The sequence below is a fragment of the Notamacropus eugenii genome, chromosome X (assembly GCF_028372415.1).
Source record: "Notamacropus eugenii isolate mMacEug1 chromosome X, mMacEug1.pri_v2, whole genome shotgun sequence".
NCBI lineage: Eukaryota > Metazoa > Chordata > Mammalia > Diprotodontia > Macropodidae > Notamacropus > Notamacropus eugenii.
In genome coordinates this window covers 28,913,173-28,934,127 of record NC_092879.1, presented here as the reverse complement: position 1 = coordinate 28,934,127, position 20,955 = coordinate 28,913,173, and the positions used below count along the sequence as shown (strand labels likewise).

The following is a 20,955-nucleotide window of genomic DNA, read 5'->3' as shown; positions in this document are numbered from 1 at the left end:
ATGTGGAGAAGTTAATATTCTTTCAAGCCAAAGCAGATCTCCTCACATAGTTCACCTTCCAACTCCACGCCCCCCCATTCAAAATGATCCGGAAGACCTCCTAATCATTCAATCAACAAACAAGTACTGAGCATTTCCCATGGTCAGGCACCATGCTAGGTGCTAAGGATACAAATAGAAGAAAGAAATAATCCTTTACTACACACAACACACCACAGCCTTGTGAGCAATTCATATGCTTCTACTTTTCACCACAAACCTGAGCAGAAAACCTTTTCATTTCTTTTACCCCTTACTCCAGGTCTGTAGTTTGGGAGGGAGCTCCCTTTCGGTAAGTCAGAATTGGAGAGAATTGTCTTTGGTGGTGCTGACAAGTTAAATGATCTGCCCATGCTACCAGGACAACAGTGCTGATCTATGCCTAAGACTTAAGAGTTGAAAGGGACCTTACCGGTCATCCAGTACATCCTCCTTGGCCTATGGAGAAGACTGAGGCATAGGAAGCTTTAAGTTACCTGACCAGGGTCACCCAGTTAGAAGGTCTCAGAGGCAGGATCTGAAGCCAGTCTTCCTGGCTCCAAGGCCAGCTCTCTCACCACAACACCACACTGCCCCTCATGTCCACTCATTTCATAATCTGAGGGATCTACTATTTCCTCAAAAGCAAAAAAGGCAATGTTTGAAAGAGGGTCTTCTTTTGGTCTTCCTTACCAAAATCGCTGCTCAGTCTCAGACTCTATATTTCACTCATCAAAATTTTGAAAATTCAGTCAATCATCTACAGGTTTTCAAGTAATTGGTACTGTGGAGATATAGTTTCATCACAGAATCATAGCATTTCAGCGATGGAAAGGGTGCTCGGTGGACATCTAGTCCAACTGGTATCCCCCCTGCCAAATCTCCACCAAAACTCATCCAAGGTCTCTGATGGAGGCAGGGAGAATGTATCACCTCCCGAGGCAATTTGCTCTACTTGATTTTCTTTTTGGATAGCTTTGACTGTTAGGAAGTTCTTCCTAATATCAAGCCTAATATTCTCCAAGTTTTTTTATTATCTCAAGGATACACATGGATACAGAGTTTTATCCTTTCAATGTTTCTCAGGATCACTGCCTTGTTCCAGTTCCAACACCTGCAAGTCTTTAGCAGTGGTTGTTCCATCATCCCATCTCCCTCCCTTCACTCTCCCAACTCCAGATTGCTTCAAACCCTTGAGCTTCTGTCTTTCTGTCATATCTTTCGTTTTGAAACAGTAAGCATCTACTCCAAGCAAACTGTGGTATAAATGGAAGAGCACTGGTCTTGGAAATGGAAGAAACCTGGTACTAATCCTGACTTCACTTACTCTCAGAAAGCCTCAGTTTCCACATCCAGAAAATGGAAATCATACTTGCCATGCCTTTACCTCACCAGGTTGTTGGAAAATTTGCAGCACTATAATGTGTGAGCTATTAGGTGACCTTTATTTGCTTGTGCTAGTGATCAATTAATGACTTGGGTAATGTGTTTATGCTGAAGTATAAAGCATCTGATGCCAGTCTTAGTGGGGGAGAACACAGGGTAAAGCAGCCCCATAGGAGGATCATTGCATATAGTGCCAGGGGCCAGAGAGGCAGAAGACCTGGGCTTGAGACCTAGCTCCCCAAGAACAGATGCTCTCCATAACCTTGGCTAAGTCACTACATTTCCCTAGAACTGCTTACTCATCAGTCCCAGGACCTAAGCTCTCTCTCCTTGATCTTAACTGAAAAGGAACCCAGAGGCCATCTGGCTTAATCCCTCCATTTGACAAATGAGAAAACTGAAGCCCTGTGAGTTTAAATTAATTGCCTAAGGTCACACTTGCTCCAAGGATCACTGATCAAGCTGGAGCTGGTAGGGACTTTTGAGGTCACCTAATCCCACTCTCTCATTTGACAGATGAGGAAACAAGACCCACAGAGATAAAATAACCGACCCATGGTCACACAGGTCATCATCCCTCCATTTGGTGTTTAAAATCCTTCATGGTCTGCCCCTTTCTCATCTCTCCAAACTCTCCATATACTCTCCAATCCAGCAAAAATGGTCCCCTAATTGTTCCTCCTCTAGAATACACTAAAGCCTGGGCCGGCTCCCACCTTTGGAATGTTCTCCCTCCTTCCCTCCCCCTCCTGGTTTCCTTAGCTTCCTTGGAGACTCGGCTTAAATCCCATTTTTCCAGTGCCCCCAGATACCAGTGCCTTCCCCTTTGGGGTGACCTTTCCTACAGAGATGGAGATACAGATGGATGCAGTGTACAAAGCAAGTTTAACAGCTTCTGCTGATACACACCTTTAAAAGGGGGTTCTACTGTATATACTCTTAAACTCAGCTAATGTATGTACTGGTTTTGCTGAGATCTCTCCCCTCCTCTTAAAAAAAGTTCATTATTACCAGGGTTGCTCACAGGGAAGGGGATGGAGGAGGCATGAAGGTGATATAAATAAGTGCTTACAAAAAAACAAACTATTAAAAGTAAAAGAAAATAAAAATGAAAGGGCAGGATTCTTAAGGGCAGACTGAGATCAAGTACTGGCCTACCAGGAGAAAGCCTTCATTTCCTCCCTCTCTCTCCCTTCCTCCTCCTTCCTGGATTCCCCCCTCCATCCAGGCTTATACAATCAGGCCCTTTTGAGTGTCCCACACTCTCACTTCCCCACCAAACCACACACCAACACATTTTCTGGATTCTTCTGGAGGCATTTGTGCCCACACAGGAAGGACATTGAGAAGGATCAATGGTCACCTCTGAAATTCATCTACTAACCTGATGCTTGGCAATCCCAGGGTGAGGTAATAGGGTTTCCAAAACCACTTGAGTTGGCAAGACCAATGGGGTACTGATGAAACCCCAGCAATGTCTGGGCCTGTGACTCTCAGGCAGACCACTACCCACAGTGATGATGACTGCAATTCGGTCAGGCACTTAGGGCTCCTTCCTGCTCACCAGGTGGATCAGTGAGGTCTCATGGTTCCAAAATGGCTTTTTCATATATGCTGCCCACAAACCCCATCACCCACATAACTATACACACCCAAAGCTTCCCTGCCACCTCTCCACCCCACCCCCAACATAAACATAGGTACAGAAAGACAGACATACAACAGATATAGACACGTAGACATGGACGCACTCCAAAGAGGAGGTGGACTGGCAGAGAGCTGGGGGACTCATGGGAGAGTGAGAGATAAATTTTTGGATATGGCCAATGTGTAGATAAGCTTGCTATGGCATGGTAGATAGAGAGATAGCCTTGGAGGCAGGAAGCCCTGGGTTCAAGTCTTCCCTCTGACTCAGGACAAGCTGGAGCAGTCATTTCATTCCTCAATGCCCCAGGCACCTCTCTAAGATTCTAAGTTATAAAGTAGCTGCTGATCTACCCTGATAGAGGGATTTTCCTTATACCGGAGTTCCCTATATCATTGAGATCACAGGTTTAACCCCTATCCCCATGCCTATGTTTATTTACTATAAGGGAGAATTGATTTTAATGATGGAGGGGAGGGAGCAGGACTTAGGAAGAAGAGAGGGAACAGCAATAGAGAGGTTGAAAAGAAAAGAAGGTCATTGTAGCATTTGGGAGAAATGTACAAAAGAAAACAAAAAGAGATTCAAAAGGAGATACAGATAAGTTAGGACAGCTTTGAAACTAGCCTTTTTTTTACATTGTGAAAATGCAAACAGTATGCTATAGAGATATGTAGCTTCAGATCAAATCCTTTTTTCTGTTCTGTGAACATGAAAATGCTCATGTTTCATGGCATTTGTCAAGCAGAAAGAAACAAAAAAATTTTTTTTTAAAGAGCTAATGGATGGGTGAGAAGACGTATGTATCATGCAGTGTTTCCCAGTACCTGGGAAGGTACTAGGCAGCAGTAGATATAGCTTGCTACTTGGGAGTCAGAAAGAAATGAGTTTTAATTCAACCTCAAACATTTACTAGCTGTGTGACCATAAGCAATTCATTTAACCACTATGTGCTTCAGTTTCTTCATCTGTAAAAAGGGGAAAAGAAAAATCACCTTCAGTTTCCTCATTTGTAAAATGAGAATAAGAAATATCACCTACCTCCCATGTTACTGTGAGGATCAAATGGATTAACATATGAAAAGTGCTTTGTAAACCTTAAAGCACTCCATAAATGCTAGCTATTATTATTAGCTATTATCTATGTTGCTTTGGCTATAACTAGATGCCATCAGACTTGACTAGGCTGTAGATGTAATAGGCCACTGGTTACTTATGCACTTCCTGACTATATATTAACAGAGTTCCTAGGATCATTGATCCAGGGAGAAAACACCTTTGAGGTCATGTAGTATACTTTGTTCCTTTTAAAACAGAAGAAACAAGAGGTTAGTCAGGGGTGGGGAACCGGTGGCCTTGAGGCCACATGAAGCCCACTAGGTCTTCAAATGTGACCCTTTGACTGAATCCAAACTTCACAGAACATGTAACCTCAAGACCACAGACTCCCCACCCCGGGTCAACTGCCCAGAGTCACACTGGTAAGTCAGGATCTGAACCCAAGTCCTCTGATGCCAAACCCAGCAAGAGTCTGCATGAGTAGACAAATTATAGGAGCAGAGCTATTTCTTTAAAATGGGTATTCCCTTTGAATGCAAAATGGAAAAAAAAAACTACTTGGTCATGTGAGAAAAGCTACCCATGCCCATGAAAATTAAAGGACTACATGACTCTGAGCAGGGAGAACAGACTGTCAGAACACTTCCAAATCTCTTACCTTGAGTTTCTCAAATCGGTCACTAAGAGATGCCACTTGGTGGTCTCTATGGCGCCCCACCAGTTTGCATAAGGCACAGATCAGTTGGTCATCAGCCACACAGTACATGTTCACTTTCTCATTCTCATGCTCCAGGCACATGAGCCCTCGAAGATGTGTGTCTGGTACTGGCTCCACCAATCGGTGGCTGGTGAAGGGCTTCTTGTTTGGATGGGTGGCTCGGAGGCAGCGGTCACAGTAAGACACCTCACAGGTTATGCAGGTCTTCACTGCATCACGCGGTGGAGCCTGTTCACAGAACTGGCATGCAATTCGTTCGCTAGACATGGTGGGGCTAGGCCTATAAGTCCGCTCCCGGCAGCTCTCGCCTGGGGAATTGGGCCCACTCAGAGAAGCCTTCTGGAACCGATCGATAATGTTCTGTAGGGTCACATTCCTCTTGAGGCCATCTAGGCCACGATGGGTCAAGGAGATGACATATCGGCAAGTAGGACACTGGAAAGCGGTGATGGGTTCAACTGATTCCCCAGAGCTACAGCTGGACACAAGGATTCGGTGGGCACAGCTGAAGCAGAGGCTATGGGCGCACGGAAGCAGGAGGGGGTCTTCAAACAACTCTAGGCAGATTGGGCAGGTCAATTCTGACTCCAATGTTTCCATCTTTAATGAAGATAATCTTGTTGGTCCATTAAGAACCATGGAGGCTGGTCATTCACCTGTAACACAAAGGAGGTATTAGTAAGAATTCCCAAAGCAAATGGTCTCCTAGTACCATAATCTAAAACTAAGACTTTTTTTGAATGAAGATTCATGCTCAAAAGCTGAAATGTCCCATTAGCTGAGAGTTAAACAGAAAATCTTTGATACCTCCACTTATTTTAACAATCTTTCTAAAATGCCTGAGTCTACTTGACTTTCAGCTGCTGTGAGAGAAGGTTATGGGAGAAGGAATAGGAGAAGAGATGACTGAGCTGAATAAGAAATAGGAAATTGTGAAGATGAAATAGAGGGCTTTTGACTTGTGAAAAAGTAGAAACTGTGTTTAGTGAGGGGAAATTAAAGGAAATGGCCAAGAGAACAATTTCACTTTGAGCTTGTTTGACAGAAGGTTGAAGAAGAAGGAACAAGATTAAATAATAAGGACCTGAAAGGAAAGAGGAAGGTAGTTGGCAAGGCAAGTAAAAAGAGGTAAGAGGACAAATAGATGGGTAAAGCAAATTGGCAAAAAGGATTAAGGAGTAGGGCAAGTTGACAAAACAGAGAGGAGGGAAGAGGAGGTAGAGTACAAGATGGTTGTAAAGTTTTAGAGACTAATCAAAAGATCTTGGATGCTGCTATAAGGAAACTAAAAGGCAAAAATAGATTGTAAGGATCTTACTTAGGTGCTTAGGAGTCAGATGCAAACACAATGAATTAAAAAAAAACTGGACCAAAGATCCCAATCTGTATAGAACACAGGGAGTATCCAATATTTGTTTTTTCTTTCACAGTCAAATGACTTCTGGTAGCTCCAATTGAAGGCCCATCTCCCTACTAGCGGACCAGGCGATCTCACCAGAATCCTGGTTATCAAGAATAATTAAGTATTTCTTTAAAAATAATGGAAGCAGGACTTTGGGGAGAATGGGGGAGGTTTCATAGTAGAAGACAGAAAACTTAAAGAGGGTAGAGGAGGGACACAGAGACAGGTGATGGGATCTTGCTTGGGGGTATGGGAGAGGAACAACAAGAGGACAGTTTGGCTGGAACATGAAGACTAACGTGAAATCAATCTAGGAATAGAGGTCAAAGCCAGACAATGAAGCTTGTATTTTGTCCCAGAGGTAATGGTGAGGCAAATGAAGTTCCTAATCAGAAGTGACATGGTCACACCTGTGCTTCTGGAATATCAATTTGGCAATGGTGTGACCTCTGAATTGAAGAGGAGGGGGACAAGAGGCAGGGAAACTGATTCAGAGGTTACTGCAATAGCCCAGGTGAGAGGTGAACACAAGAATGGTGGTTTCACTCAATAGAATCGGGATGTTAAAAAGAAAGGTGGGTTTAGGGGGAAATAGAAGTTTCATATGGGATCTGTTGAGACACCTCTGAGATTATACAAGTGGAGATGTCCAACAGACTGGAGCCCAGAAGACAGGAGGCGGTAGATAAATAGATCTTAACGTCATCTGTATAGAGATGGTAGTTGAACTGATAAAGTCACGGAGAGAAAAGAAAAGTAAGCCAGGCCAGAACCCTAGTGTGTAAGTTGGCACATAGGACAGAACAAAGATGATTCTCTAGAAAAGGAGGCCAAGGAGTGGTCAGAGGTTGGGGTAGGAGGAGAACCAAAAGAGATCAGGAAGGAGAGAGTATCCCGAAGGAGAAGGTGATCAACAATTTCAAATCCTTACATGGAAGGAAACTGAGTCTCAGAGATACTAAGTGACTCCCTCAAGATTGCACATAGGGTTCTGGATTTAGAACTGGAAAGCACTTCAGAGGCATCTAGCCCAACCCTCTCATTTGATAAAAGAGGCCCAAGGAAATGAAGAACCTGGCCCAAGATGACACGGGCTCAAAGGGTATCGAAGGGGAAATTTGAAAACTCTAACTGGTCTGAACCAGCCTTTTCTACCACATTGATATAATGTGCTCCTGTCAGGGTAAACTGTAGACCATGAGATTTTATGTTGAATGGGATTTTTTGGTTATAGAGGTGGTCTATTCCCCCATGAAGGAATTCCTTCTTCTCTAATGCCACATTGTGACATGGTGGTAACTTCAGAGGCCATGCCAACAGGGCATAAACTCTGGCATATTCTAACATACTGGAAAAGCTTTGAGTCTGAGCCCGGTGACAGACTGTGTCTGCTTTCTGAGGACCAGCCCAGCTAAGTACAGAGAGGCTTGTCACCAGCTGGCTGGCCACCAGGTGAGGAATTCTTTAGCTGGGCAAGCCACAAATGGTTCTCAGTCTTGGGTGGTCCCCTTCTGGTTCCACAGTGATGGTGGCAGTGGGCTAAACTTTTCAAAAGTCAATCAACAGTAACCTAACTGTTGGTGCTCTAACTGTGCAATCTTTGTTCAACCATCGGTGAGTCAACATACTTTTGGAGGAACTGAGTCATGTCAATATTGACATTTGCACTATAAATGAAGCCAGAGATGAAAGAAAGTTACAGCCACATGGAATGTGGTACAGTACAGTGGAAAGAGGGCTGGATTTGGAGTGAAAAGAAGCGGGTTGAATCCCAGCTCTGTTCTCCTCATCCTTGAACAAATCACTGAACCCCTCTGTATCCCAGTTCTGTCATCTATCAGATTTGTGGTTTGGACCAGCTCTCCACTAATGGAGTCCATTAGTCTTTGGGCTATGGAAGGATGGCTTATGAGTTTTATGCAAATAAAGGTGTTAAGAGAGCTGGTTACATGATATGATGAAAGGGCAAGAAGTTTCATGGCACACTGGGTCATCTTGCCCTAGCAGTCATGAGAAGTGATTATTGTAAGAAGATGGTTTCCTAAGGGAAACTTCCACCCACAACGCCAACTAGTATAAAGAACCTCACAACTTAGAAGGCTCATCAAGAACAAGAAAATAGTGAGAAAACCCTCCTCAAGGTAATTCTTGCAGAAAAAAGTAACCAAAACCCAATTCACCCACCTAACCTTTAGAGTGCTCCACATATACTACCCTATGACCCTCATGGTTACTGTGATTTAAAGCACCTGGCCTTTGAAGTCAACTTTTAGTTTGGGGGTAAGGGTTGTCCCTGTTCAGGGAAGAGTGGAGGTCCCATCACTCCAGGGTACACCCATGGATTCTAGATTTCCTTCTCTGTTCCAACAGTAAATCGGACCACTCACCCTAGAGTCTTAAGAAGGAAAAGAGGGAGTAATACAGAGATGGACCTGAGAAACAAGAAAGTGTGTGTGTGTGTGTGTGTGAGAGAGAGAGAGAGAGAGAGAGAGAGAGAGAGAGAGAGAGAGATCAGAAACTGACCACTGGTTAAAAGTAATAAAAACAGCACAGGAAGAAAATGGGCAATCAGTAGAAGAAAGGACACAAAGGTGGTTAAGAGGTTTCAGCTTACAGCATTCTTGGAGCACCCCCTCAGTAGTGTCCTGAGGGACCGGCCCTCAGGGGCCAGGCTAGTGACAAGGCTCTTGCTATGGTATGGTAGAGTGATGGACCTATAAACAGAAATCCTGAGTTCAGATTCTACCAGACACTTAATGATTGTGGGACCCTGGGCAAGTCAAACTCTCTGCACTTCAGTTTCCTCATCCATAAAATGAGAAAGTTGGACTTAATAACCTTTATGGTCCCTTACAATTCTAAAACTATAATCCAATGAAGAATAAAATCAGAGAAAAAAGAGAAAAACTTCTCTGATAAGGGTCTGATATCTAAACCACATAGAAAATTTCTTCAAAGTAAAACAAAAATCTATTTTCTAACAAATAAATGGTCAAAAATAAGTAGAGGAATTTTCCAAATGAAGAAATGCCAACTCAATCACATGAAAAATGCTCCAAGAGAAATACAAATGAAAACAACCAAGGTTCTATCACTCCCCATCAGATCGGCCACAATGACAAAAGAGGAAAATGTCAATTGTTGGAGGGGCTGTGGGAGGACAGACACAAGAATCCACTGTTGGTGAAGTTAAGAATCGCTCCAGCCATTTGGGAAGCAATTTGTAATTCTATCCCCAAAGTCACTAAACTGGTCCACTGCTAGGCATATATGCCAAAGGAGATAAAAGACAAGACACAAAGGTCCCACAGGTACCCAAAAATACGTACAGCATCATACGTGTTGTAGCAAGGAACTGAAAACAAAGGGAGTGCACCCGACTGAGGAATGGTAGAACAAATGATGATCTGTGAATGTAATGGGGTATCATTTCATGAAAAGAAAAGAATATAATGGATTGAGAGAAGATGTGTATGAGCTGTAGCTAAGTAAAATGAGTAGAATAAAGAACAATTTACTTGATGATCAAAATAATGTAAAAGAAAACAACTCTGCAAGAGTGTGGAACATTGATCAAAGCAGCGGCCAATTCCGACTTGGGAAAAATAATGACAAAGCCTGTTTCTGACTCTTTCTTGGAAGAAAGGTGACAGACTGAGACACAGACTACGATGTACATTTTCAGTCATTGCTGAAGTGCTCATTCTTGTCGTTGGATGTATTTGTTGCAAAAGGAGGGTTTCTGTTAGGGGAGGGGGAGGTAATGAGGGTTGGTGAGCTGTTACAGAGATTCAAAAAGAAGGTTTTTACATCTAAGTGGGGGAAAATAAAACACTAAATTTAAACAACAAAAATAAAAGGAAGAAAAGGGCATTAATGAACCGAAAAAATACAAAGAGAACAGAAGGGAGTTCATAAGAAGACACAGGGCAGTTTTGTTACTACCATGTTAAATGTAAAAAACTTTACCTAAAAGAAGTTCACAATTTCATATACATTCTTCTTTTCTGTTCCCTGTTTATTGAAATGGCTGCTTGTTGATATTTGCTAAGTTCAAAATAAAAAAAAGAAAATGTTAAGCTAAGGAACAAAACATGTAACAGGAAAAATCGAGAGGCTAGGTAGACAGAGTGTATTAATATTTCAGGGGAAAAATTCTCAGCCCCTCATTAATAAATCAATATTATAGGTGGAAGGGAAAAAAGAGGAATGTATCTCAGCCAGGAAGAGGAGAGAATGAAGGGGGGGATGGTAATAATGAGTGGTCATCACTCAAGAAATAGACAGGAGGATTTCCGTTTCTCTCCCTGCCATTAGGAGTGGTGGGTGGGATAACAGGGATGGAACATTGGTGGGGTAACAGAATACAGTGGAAATTGAGTATGGTGAACAGAGAAGGAGCAGCATGGAGTCAGTCCCTCATAAACCAGAGAGTGAGACAAGCGACTCATAATGAATCCTACTTGGGAGGGTGGGAGTTGGACCCCATCAGCTTATACAACATGTGGTTATAAACACTCCGTGCAAATTCCCACTGGGGGTTGGGGATAAGGGGGAGAAAGTAGTTGGGTATTTAGGGAGGCATGACCCAGAGAGGGAAGAACAGGGTTTTAGAGGTTCAAAGGGAAGGAGGTATGATATCAAAAAGACTAAGTGAGGAGGGAAAGAACAGTTAGAGCTCTCCGCTCTCCCCACTCAAGACTAGCCTCATGGAACACTTGCCACTGTATCCTACTTCCATTAAGAATTAGAATTCCTAGCAACTTATCCTAGAATAGAGTTGAGTAGGGTTTCTTAACCCAATCTATGGATAGATTTCAGGAGGTCCAGAAACTTGAATAAGGGGGGAAATTACATCTTTATTTTCTAATTAAAATTTAGCATTCAGTTCCTTAAAAATATAATTCTGAGAAAGGATCTACTGGCTTCACCAGACCCTCAGAGACCCTTGAAACAAAGAAAAGTTAAAAACTCTTAGAATAGAGAATCCTAGAAGTAATGAGGGGTAAGAAGGGGGGCAGGAGGAAGAGAGCACTTCTTGGAAAGGGGCATTGCATTATAAATTAATAACACTGACACAGAAAAATGGAAGTGGTGGGAAGGATGATTAGGTATCATATTCTTACCTGAGTTGGAAAAAAGAAAGCTTAAACAAGAGCAAGGGAGAACAATGATAAAAGGAAACCCAAAGAGTTTGGGACTGGGCAAGGAACTGGGAGGGAAGATTGGGTTTAGGTCTGCAGTAGCAAAACAAACATAATAGGCAACACATTTATATTATGTATACATAATATGCATTTAAGTAGTTTGGTATAAAAAAATGGAGAGCTGGCCTCAGACTAAGGAAGACCTGAGCTCAAGTCTGGACTCTGACACATTCTGGCTGTATGGCCCTGGTCACTTAACCTCTCAGTGCTCTAGACAACTCTATCTGCATTGGTAGAGGGAGTCTCCTCACTGAGGAGGTCCCTATGCCAATGAAATCATAAGTCCGATGGTATCCCATATAGAATATATAGATGTACATATTCGTATAAATAGTTGATGAAAGAAAATACAAACTGAATTGGAACCTCAAATGTAAATAGGTTAAATTCTTCAAAGAAAATGAACATCAAAATACAAAAAAAAAAAAATCTAACAATTTGCTATATAGAAAAAACTCATCTTAAACACACAGGGGTATGAAAATAAGGAGATGCAAAAAAAAATTTGTTGTGCCTCAGGCAACTCTAAGAAAGCAAGGATTAGCATCACAATCTTAAAGAAACTAAAAATTGATAGTCAAAACAGAAAAGTGACAAAACTGCATTCCACGTAAAGGCACCAAAGACAGTGAGAAATGAGCAGTATTCAATGGATGGGCACCAAATCACATAGCAACTATGTTCTCAAAGCTAGGTGGCAAAAGGCAAGAAGAATTTAATAATAACAAAATAATAGCAAGATATTTTAGTATTCCTCTCAGAGTAAGATAAATCCAACAGAAATATAAGAGAGAAGGAAAATAGAAAGATATTGACCAGTTTTGGCTGGTCTATGGTGACTTCTGCAAGTAATATTAAAGAATATATTCATATTTCTCATTATGCTACAGTACCTTTACAAAAAGTCATCACATGCTAGAACATAAAGGAACCATAAACATATGTAAAGAGGAAGAAATAATAAACTTATGGATGCTTTATAGATTGCTACAATGAAATTTATAATGAATAAAGGAAATAAAAGAAAAAATGCAGATGTAAATGAAGACACAGTAATGTCATCCTGAATGACTGAGTCAAAGAAACAATAAGTAATTATGTTAACAACAATAAAGTGAAACAAGGAACCAAAACTTTTAGGAAAATTTCCCTCTGAAAACTTATGTTAACAAAACAGAAAAAAGATCAGTGAAATGATAATGTAACTTAAAAGATCTTTAAACATACACAAAAGAAATCTTGAAAGTCAGAGAATAGAAAAACTTAAAAATAGAGACCACAGAACTTATCAGAAAAGCCAAGAGCTGATTCTGTTGAAAACAAACAAAACTGATTAATATTAGCCAACTTGATGGCATGGAAGAGAAGAAAATCCAATTACCAAACCAAAAAAACTGAAAAGATGAATTCACATTTAAACAGAAATGAAATAAAACCCATTATCAAAAATTACAACAGACAATGAGATGTCAGCAAAACTGGGAATTCAAAGGAAATTGATTAAAATCTCCAAAAATATAAAATATCCAGACTAACAAAACAAGAAACAGAGGTCTTGAACAACCCAATCTTGGAAAAAGAAATTGAGCAAACCACAAATGAATTGCCAAAGAAAACAACTCCCAGTCCAGATGGATTAACAAATGAATTCTAACAAGCACTGGAAAAGCAACTAATATCCATGCTACCAAAATGACTCCAAAACAAAAAAAAAGCACGCTAGCAAACTTCTTTTATGAAACAAATATAGTTTCAATCCCCATATTAAGATGAGATAAAGCAAAGAGAGGGAGAGAGGGAAGGAGAGAGAGAGAGACAGAGAGAGAGAGACAGAGAGAGAGAGAGAGAGAGAGAGAGACAGAGAGAGAGAGAGAGAGAGAGAGAGAGAGAGAGAGAGACAGACAGACAGACAGAGACAGAGAGAGAGAGAGAGAGAGAGAGAGAGAGAGAGAGAGAGAGAGAGAGAGAGAGAGAGAGAGACCAAACAGACAAATCTCACGAAAGAACAACGATGCAACAGTTTTAAATAAAATCCTCACAAGGAGACTACAGAATTGTATCCAAAAAAGAATTTACTGTGACTAACTTGGATTCACACCAGGGATGAAAGAATGGTTTGCCATTAGGAAAACAACTAACATAATTAACCCTATAAAACAAAATGTATATGATTATTTCAATAGAAGCAATAAAAAGCCTTTGACAAAATTCAGGGCTTGTTTGTGTTAAAAATCTTAAAAATCTGAGACATGGAGAAGCATCCTGGTAGAGAAGACAGAGAGCTAGCCTTGGGGACAGAAAGATTGAGTGTAAGACTTGGCTCTGGAACATACTGACTGTGGGATCCTGGGCAACTTACTTAGAGCCTCTCAGTTCCTCCCTAAGACAGTTAGTTACTGGTGAGTTGCCCGTGTGAACTGGCTGAGGGAGAATCCATGCCAGAAAAGCTCCCTACATTGATGAAATCATAGGTTCAAAACCAACCTAAAGAGGGAAAAATGTGAGTATAGACGAAGCCATATTTAATTATCATCAAAAGCATATATTTAAAATCAAGAGTGGGTCAGTCAATAAGCATTTATGAAGTATTTGCTATGTGCCAGGAGTCTTGTCAAACACTGGGAATACAAAGAATGGCAAAAGCACAATGCCTGCCCTCAGGGAGCTCTAGTCTAATAAGGGAGCCGAAATGTAAACTAAGCACGTACAAAATAGAGAGAGGGGGAGAGGGAGAGGGAGGGAAAAAGAGAGAGAGAGAGAGAGAGAGAGAGAGAGAGAGAGAGAGAGAGAGAGAGAGAGAGAGAGAGAATGATTATTTGAAAGGAGAAGGCATAGGGGGCAGGAGAGAAGTTTCTGGTGCAGAAGGTGGGTTTTGAAATGAATCCTGAAGAAAGTCAGGAAAACTATAAGGCAGACGGGAAGAAAACTATTGCAAAGACATGGAATATCAGGTGTAAGGAACAACCAGGATAACAGCTTAGCATGATCATAGAAAACATGGAGGGGAGTAAAGTGTAAGAAGAATGGAAATGTAGAAGTAGCCATGTTATGAAGGGCACTGAATGTTAAACAGAAGTTTATATTGATCCTATAAGTAAGATGGAGAACCACTAGAAGTTTTCCTGGAACAAACAGGTAAAATAAGAATACTCCCTTTCCCCAGTATTATATAACATGGTTCTATAAATATTAACTTATAGCAATAAAATGAGAGAAAATCGAAGGCATAAACAATGGCAAAAGAGAGGCAAAATTATACCCATTTGCAGACAACATAATTGTACGCTTAGAAAACCCCAGAGAACCAGCAAAGAAAATTAATGAGATGATTAGTATCAACTAGAGGCAACAAAAGGCATCTTAAAAGGAGAACATCAAACAATTGGGAAAAAAATCACAAATTTGACTACTACTGAAAAAAGGCAATCTAAAGACTTTCAATATCAGTTTTCTCATAGGTCTATTTCCTTGATCTTTATCAAATTCTTACAAGAATACTCTCATATCCTTGATGAAAATATGAGAAAGGAATAAGAAAAGAGCATCAATAAAACAATTAGAAGGTATACAGAAGAAAACAAAAAAGTTGAGAAGGGAATAAAGATGGGAACTTTGTCACTACGATATTAAATTTAATATGCACTTTTTTCAAATCAAGTTACATTGACTGATAATGAAGAGAAAGAAGAGGGAGAGAGAGAAAGGGAGAGGGAGGGAAGGAGAGAGAGAGACAGAAGAGAAAGAAGGGGGAGTGAGGGAAGGAGAGAGAGAGAAGAAGGGAGAGAGAGGGAGGGAGAGGAAGAAGGAGACTGGGGGAGGGGGGGTTTAGAAATAGCCACTAGGCTGCTGTAGAAGAGCTTGGATTATAAGCTATAGATCTCCCATATATATTTCCAAAGGAAACCTTGAGCAGGGTTCTATTTCAGGATGTTAGAGAAAAATGTATTGCTCCCTGGAAAAGAGCAACAGTAGCAGCCACCGTTTACCGAACAATTTCAAAACCAAGAAGAGCTGGCATTATTTTGCGAAGGACTAGCAGGTTTTCCAGCATAAACACAGAAATCAAGGATACCCCCCAGTTAGAAAAAAAAACTGAGCTAGATATCTCTCTACCCAATGACCAGGGATGAGACTAATCACTGCCTTAAGAGACTCAAAGTAGAAATAGCAGGGCCATTTGGATGACTGATGAGCCAACCTCACCATGGTACCAAATTTTCACTTGGCAAAAAGTAAACAGCTTTGAACTCTACTGAACCATGATGTATCCTAAGAACATGTTACAACCCATATCTTGATAGGGTGGAGTCCCTAGGCATCCAGAGCAGTTGGGTCCTTGGCAAATACTACCTTTCAGATTAAGGAAGATATTAGCAACTTCGACTTGACCCTCACTAGCCGCCCAGAGTATTGAATGACATATACAAATGTTCCAGGGCATACCGATATTCTATACATTCAGGAGAGGTGACTAAGAAGTTTAAAGGAGTTAAGGGCAGACCTTTGTCTCAGCCCTGACCCTAAGTGGGTTTGCACTTGGGTTCCCGTCAATGGGACAGAAGGGATAAGATCCAACAGCAGCCCTGCATACCACAGAGAGCCATCGTGTGGTAAGGTCAGAACACTTCCGGCTTGTCAGTGGTGCTCCCAAACAGGGGATTGCAAACTGGACCATCGAGTCCAACCCCTCATTTTCCTTCCCTGCCTTGATGGTTTTGATGTCAGCAGATTTTGAGGGAGGAGTGGACCTGCTCAGTACCCAGGGTGATTCTTTGATGCAATTAACAAACTCCACTGGCAGTGCTTTAGGACCTGCAAGTTGGGACAAGCTCCGTGTACTCCGAGGAAGGCTTCACTAAACCAATTTCATCTAAATCAATTTACACTGCTCATATTAACGAAGCAACTGAGTCACTCTTAGTATCAGGACTTTCCAGAGGTGGACTCGTGTGATACATAGGCCCGAGGCAAGACTTATATGAGGAACCCAGCCAGAAGAACAACTAACTACAAGAGCCACTGTCCTCTCCCTTTCCCATTCCCAGCCTCTGCTGTCCAGAGTAGATAAGACAAATACCCACTCCACCCCAACACCAACAAACCCCAAGACCGTGGCAGCAGATGGATCAGTTTGAGGCTCAATAAATGTTGTGACTCATTATAACGACATGCTAAAGATGCCTAAAATGTGCATGCCAAAAACTACTTATGTTGCTTTCCAATACAAATGAGGTAGCTGCCCCCACATAGGTTCAAAATGGGTGAGGCTCTATTTCCAAATGACTGACTCAGATAAGCCATGGTAGAGCACCTTAAAATCATTTAGGCTATGACTGAAACTGATTAGCATTCACCAGAATGAATCCTAAGGTTCCTGAGTCCTGCTTCCCCCCACCCCTTCTGTTAGCTTGAAGAAAATCAGGCTTGTAACAAAAACAAGGTAACGAGTAAATTTGGCATCTAGAAGACCAATAACAGCAAGTGAAGGTTTTTATCTTGCCAATGTCCCGGCTTTACTCATTATATAACCAGCTTTCTTTCCCTATGTACAGAACTGGCTCTGGACTCAGAGTTCTAGCTCCAGAGGCTGCGAGGGACCTCAGAGGCCAACAAGTGTAACCCTCTCATTTTACAGAGGAGGAAGCTGAGGCCCAGGGAAGATGAAGTGACCTGTCCAAGGTGACCCAGAGAGTCCTTGGAACTATGCATTCATACATATATACATAATCACACAGCTTTCATACCGATCTCTTCCTCCCTCCCCCAACACACACACCTTCCACCTCACAAATACACCCATCCACACACAAACCAAGGAAAGACACTCAAAAGAAGAGTAGAATGGGAGGGAAAGGATCAATGGGCTAGGTGGAGAGGGGAAAACTCTGGGTGAGTGGAAGAGTCCAAACATGGAACGACCTCAGAGGCTGTTGAGTTCAAATGCCTCATTTTACAGAGGGAGAAACTGAAACCTAGGCAGGGGAAGGGACTGGACCAAGGTCACACAGGTAATAAAGCATTAGAGTAAGAATTTAATCCCAGGTCCTCCATCTTGTGAAGGAATCGATACACTAATTCTGGAGTCAGAATACTTATATTCAAATCATACCTGTGATGCTATTTAAGACCTTGAGCAAGTCACTTCATCGATTTGGGTCTCAGTTGTAAAATGAAAGGGATATTGGAGATGAGCCCTGAGGCCCCTTTCAGTTTGAGATTAAGGATCCTGAGTGGAAACCCAATTTTCTGTCCTTTGAAGCAGACTGTTTCTTCAAGAATAAAGTTAAATTTCACAATATTGGGGCAAAAATGATTATCCCACTATATAAATGGGTATCCTAGAAAAGAAAGGTCTCAACAACTGCCCCGAGGTCACAAAGCAAAAATGGCATCCCAACTGGGATGAAATCTCTTATTTTCTCACCTTTCAGACCTGAATGACAACCTGGAAAACAGACTCCAGGTAACAAATCGGGGGCACTTTACATCATATTTTTCTAATAAACTAATTGGTCAGCCTGTGAGTCATGGAGGAGCCAATAACTGCTGATCCCCTTTGAAAATTTGCTAAGGAATCGGGCAGCAGAGGCTTAGGGTGGGAGAGGGAAAGGAAGCTTGAAGGCTGAAATCACCAGCTGCAGGAAAGACACTGCTCCTACCCCCCCCTCACCCCTACCCACACTCAGCCCCCGGCAGAGGGACAAAGCCATAAAAGAACCCTCCCTGGGCCAGTCACCCCTCCTCCATAGGGGAACACTGGGTAGAGGAAAAGGTGGAATAGGTAGTCTTCTCAGCTCAGCTGGGTCACCATTGGAATAAGAGCCAATAGAATGCATGCATGCATGCATGCATGCATACATACATACATACATACATAATCCCACTGCTTTCATATAGATCTTCCCCCCACCCCCCCAACACACACACCTTCCTCCTCACAAATACACCCATCCACACATGAACCAAGGAAAGACACTGAAAAGAGAAGGTAGAATGGGAGGGAAAGGATAAATGGGCTAGGTGGAGAGGGGAAAACTCTGGGTGAGTGGAAGAGCAAAAACTTCAGTCTCACAGAGGGCCATCCGCGGGAAATAGAGAAGGAAGGGCTCAAGTGGCCAGGCCCAAAGGGCCAGGCCCAGCCACTCCCGCCCCCCCTTCCACCCTGCCATCTTCAAGGTCCCCTTCCTGGCCAGCCACAGAGCGCCCCCCTTCCCCGGGCCGCCCCCCTAACCCCCCCTTCCTCCCCCAGCCAGTGCGCCATCGCCTGATGCTGGGATGGGCAGGGCAGGGCAGGGCCGGGACGGCAGGACAGGCAGAGCGGCCGGCAGGACAAGGTGCGGGGTAGGACTAGGCGGAAGAGTGAGGGGGGAACGTCAAGGCGAACGCGCCCAAGCAAGCCCCGAGGGGGCGTGCCCTCTGCCGGCCGCGTTGGCCACCCTAAGGAATGGAAGCAGGAGCCGGGCACAAGCGGGCACGCCGGGCGCACGCTGGCCTCCTTCCCTACCCTTCCCTCTGACTCGCCCGGCTGCCGCCACGGCCAAAGCTCCCGCCGCCGCCGCCGCCGCCCATCGGGGCGAAGTTGGGCAAGGGTGCCCCTGTCTCCAGGCGGGCCAGAGCGCCTTCCCAGCCGGCCGGCCGGCCGCCCACCCACGGGGCTCACCTGCAGGCGCTCCAGCGCCTCTCCTTGCCTTCCCCCCTTTGCCCATTCCCCGGGCGCCCCTAGCTCGCTTCCTTCCCTGCCAGGAGCCAGAGCAGGAGCGGGAGCGCTCCGCCAGCCCAGGGCGAGCCAGGGCGCGGAGAGCAGCCGGGCAGCGCAGAGCCGCCGCAAAGCGCCGAGAGCAGCCCGGCAGCTGGGCAGGGACCCAGCGACTGAGAGCGGCGGGCAGCCGCGGGCTCAGGCCCGGCCGGCCAGGGCGCTCCCCTACGTACCAGCTGATTCCAGCAGCCTGGCCTCCTCCGTCCTGTCATCTTGAAAGAAGAGACCCACTGAGCCGGGTGGAGGGAGAGGGAGCGTGCGGGTGTCTGTGCGCGCGCCCCGGCCCGGGGGAGGGCGGAGGAGAGCGTGCGTGCGCGCGCGCGCCTCTGCAGGCTTTGGAAAGACACAGTCCTGGACAGCCTCGGCAGCGTGCGAAATGCGGACGGAGGCAGAAATGTGTGCAAACTCCTTCCTGTTCCACCGTCCCCCCCATCCACCCCCGCCCCCCCCACTCTGTCGTTCCCTCCTCCTGATCCCCAGCCGCCCCGCCTGTTCCCAACGCAAACAGACCAACCACAACAGCCGGCGACACTTGTTGTCTGCCCAAGGAAAGGCCAGCTCTCCAGGGCCACCCACGTCCACAGACGAAGGCGCTCTACGCAAACCACCCCGGAGCAAAACAGAAATCAAGGACTGCGCAGACAGGGGCAAAGAATGGCAGGAAACCCAACCCAGCCCCGTCGTTATCTTTTCACAAAGGGAGAATGGTACTGAGTGGACTGTTGGCCCGGGGCCGAGCTGGTGGACAAGGAGCGGAGTCACACAAGGGCAATCGCTGTCTTCCACCATGAAACCAACCGAGCTGTTACCATGGGTACAACTGGGCAGGTGCAGCTAGATATTCTGGTGTAACAGGTGTCCAATACAGGCTGATAACAGCCAAGATCCCTGGCTCAGAGGACCTCTCCCCGCCACCCCCAAGTTCAAATACCACCCGGCACTACTTATGCAAGTCACTCTACCTCCTTGGGTCTCAGTTTCCTGTAAAATGGAGAAGAATGTGGAGGCAGTTGAAATAGATTGCCTCTGAGGTCCCTTCCAGATCTAAATCTATCTAAGCCTAAATCGGTGACCAGCCGTTCCCCATCTACCACAGTACTTGGGATGAGTCCTTTGTCCATCACCCAACACTCTATCCTTTACTGTTAGGAGTGGACTTCTCACCTCAATCCTGATTCTTACTCAATGCCACACCTGTGCTTTCCAAAGACAGCATCTTTCAGTCACTCAGACCTCAAGGCCATGGTTAAACAGTTTAATTACATTGGTAAAAAGTGTGGTCAACATCCAAGAAACAATGAGCACATATCATAAAATGTGCCAATCCACTCACCTACAAACTCTGATTCTCCAAGGCAAAGGGGAAAAAAAAATCCTCCCAGTCTGGACTCGATTTCCTCCCTCTTCAGCATCCCAAGGATAGTACAGGTCTGACTTCACAGCTTCCCAAGAATTGTTGTAGGGATATTCAAGGTTCCCTGGGTCATAGTTGCATAGACAAAGTCTTCTATCTACAATTTAAAGCCCTTCCAACTGTGGCCTCCTCCCACCTTTCCAATCTTTTTCACCTCCATGCATTGATCCAGCTACACCAGCCTCCTGACTATTCCATGCACATGAAATGCCACCTCCCAACTCCATGGAAGATGGTCTTTTGACTGGCCATCCCCCATTTCTTCAACAGTCTACCCCCAATCTCTGCCTCTTACCTTTCCTGGCCTCCTCCAAGACTCAATTCAACTTTTTACTTCTCTCACTGCCAGT

The 20,955-nt window shown here is 44.0% G+C and overlaps 1 protein-coding gene across 2 annotated transcripts in view; it reads right to left on the bottom strand.

Annotated features, from left to right (window-relative positions):
• The window catches only part of MID2 (midline 2), a 100,648-nt gene extending 81,096 nt beyond the window's left edge, over nt 1–19,552 (bottom strand). Inside the window, exons 1-2 of one of the 2 annotated variants that reach the window (XM_072626387.1) lie at nt 19,365–19,552; nt 4,767–5,482 (exon numbers count right to left, since the gene is read on the bottom strand). In XM_072626387.1, coding sequence (XP_072482488.1) covers nt 4,767–5,465 — 699 coding nt within the window. In that variant the 5' untranslated portion in view covers nt 5,466–5,482; nt 19,365–19,552. The remainder of the gene's footprint in view (nt 1–4,766; nt 5,483–19,364) is intronic. The other variant, XM_072626386.1, reaches the window with a different exon arrangement.
• Between the last annotated feature and the right edge of the window lie 1,403 nt (nt 19,553–20,955).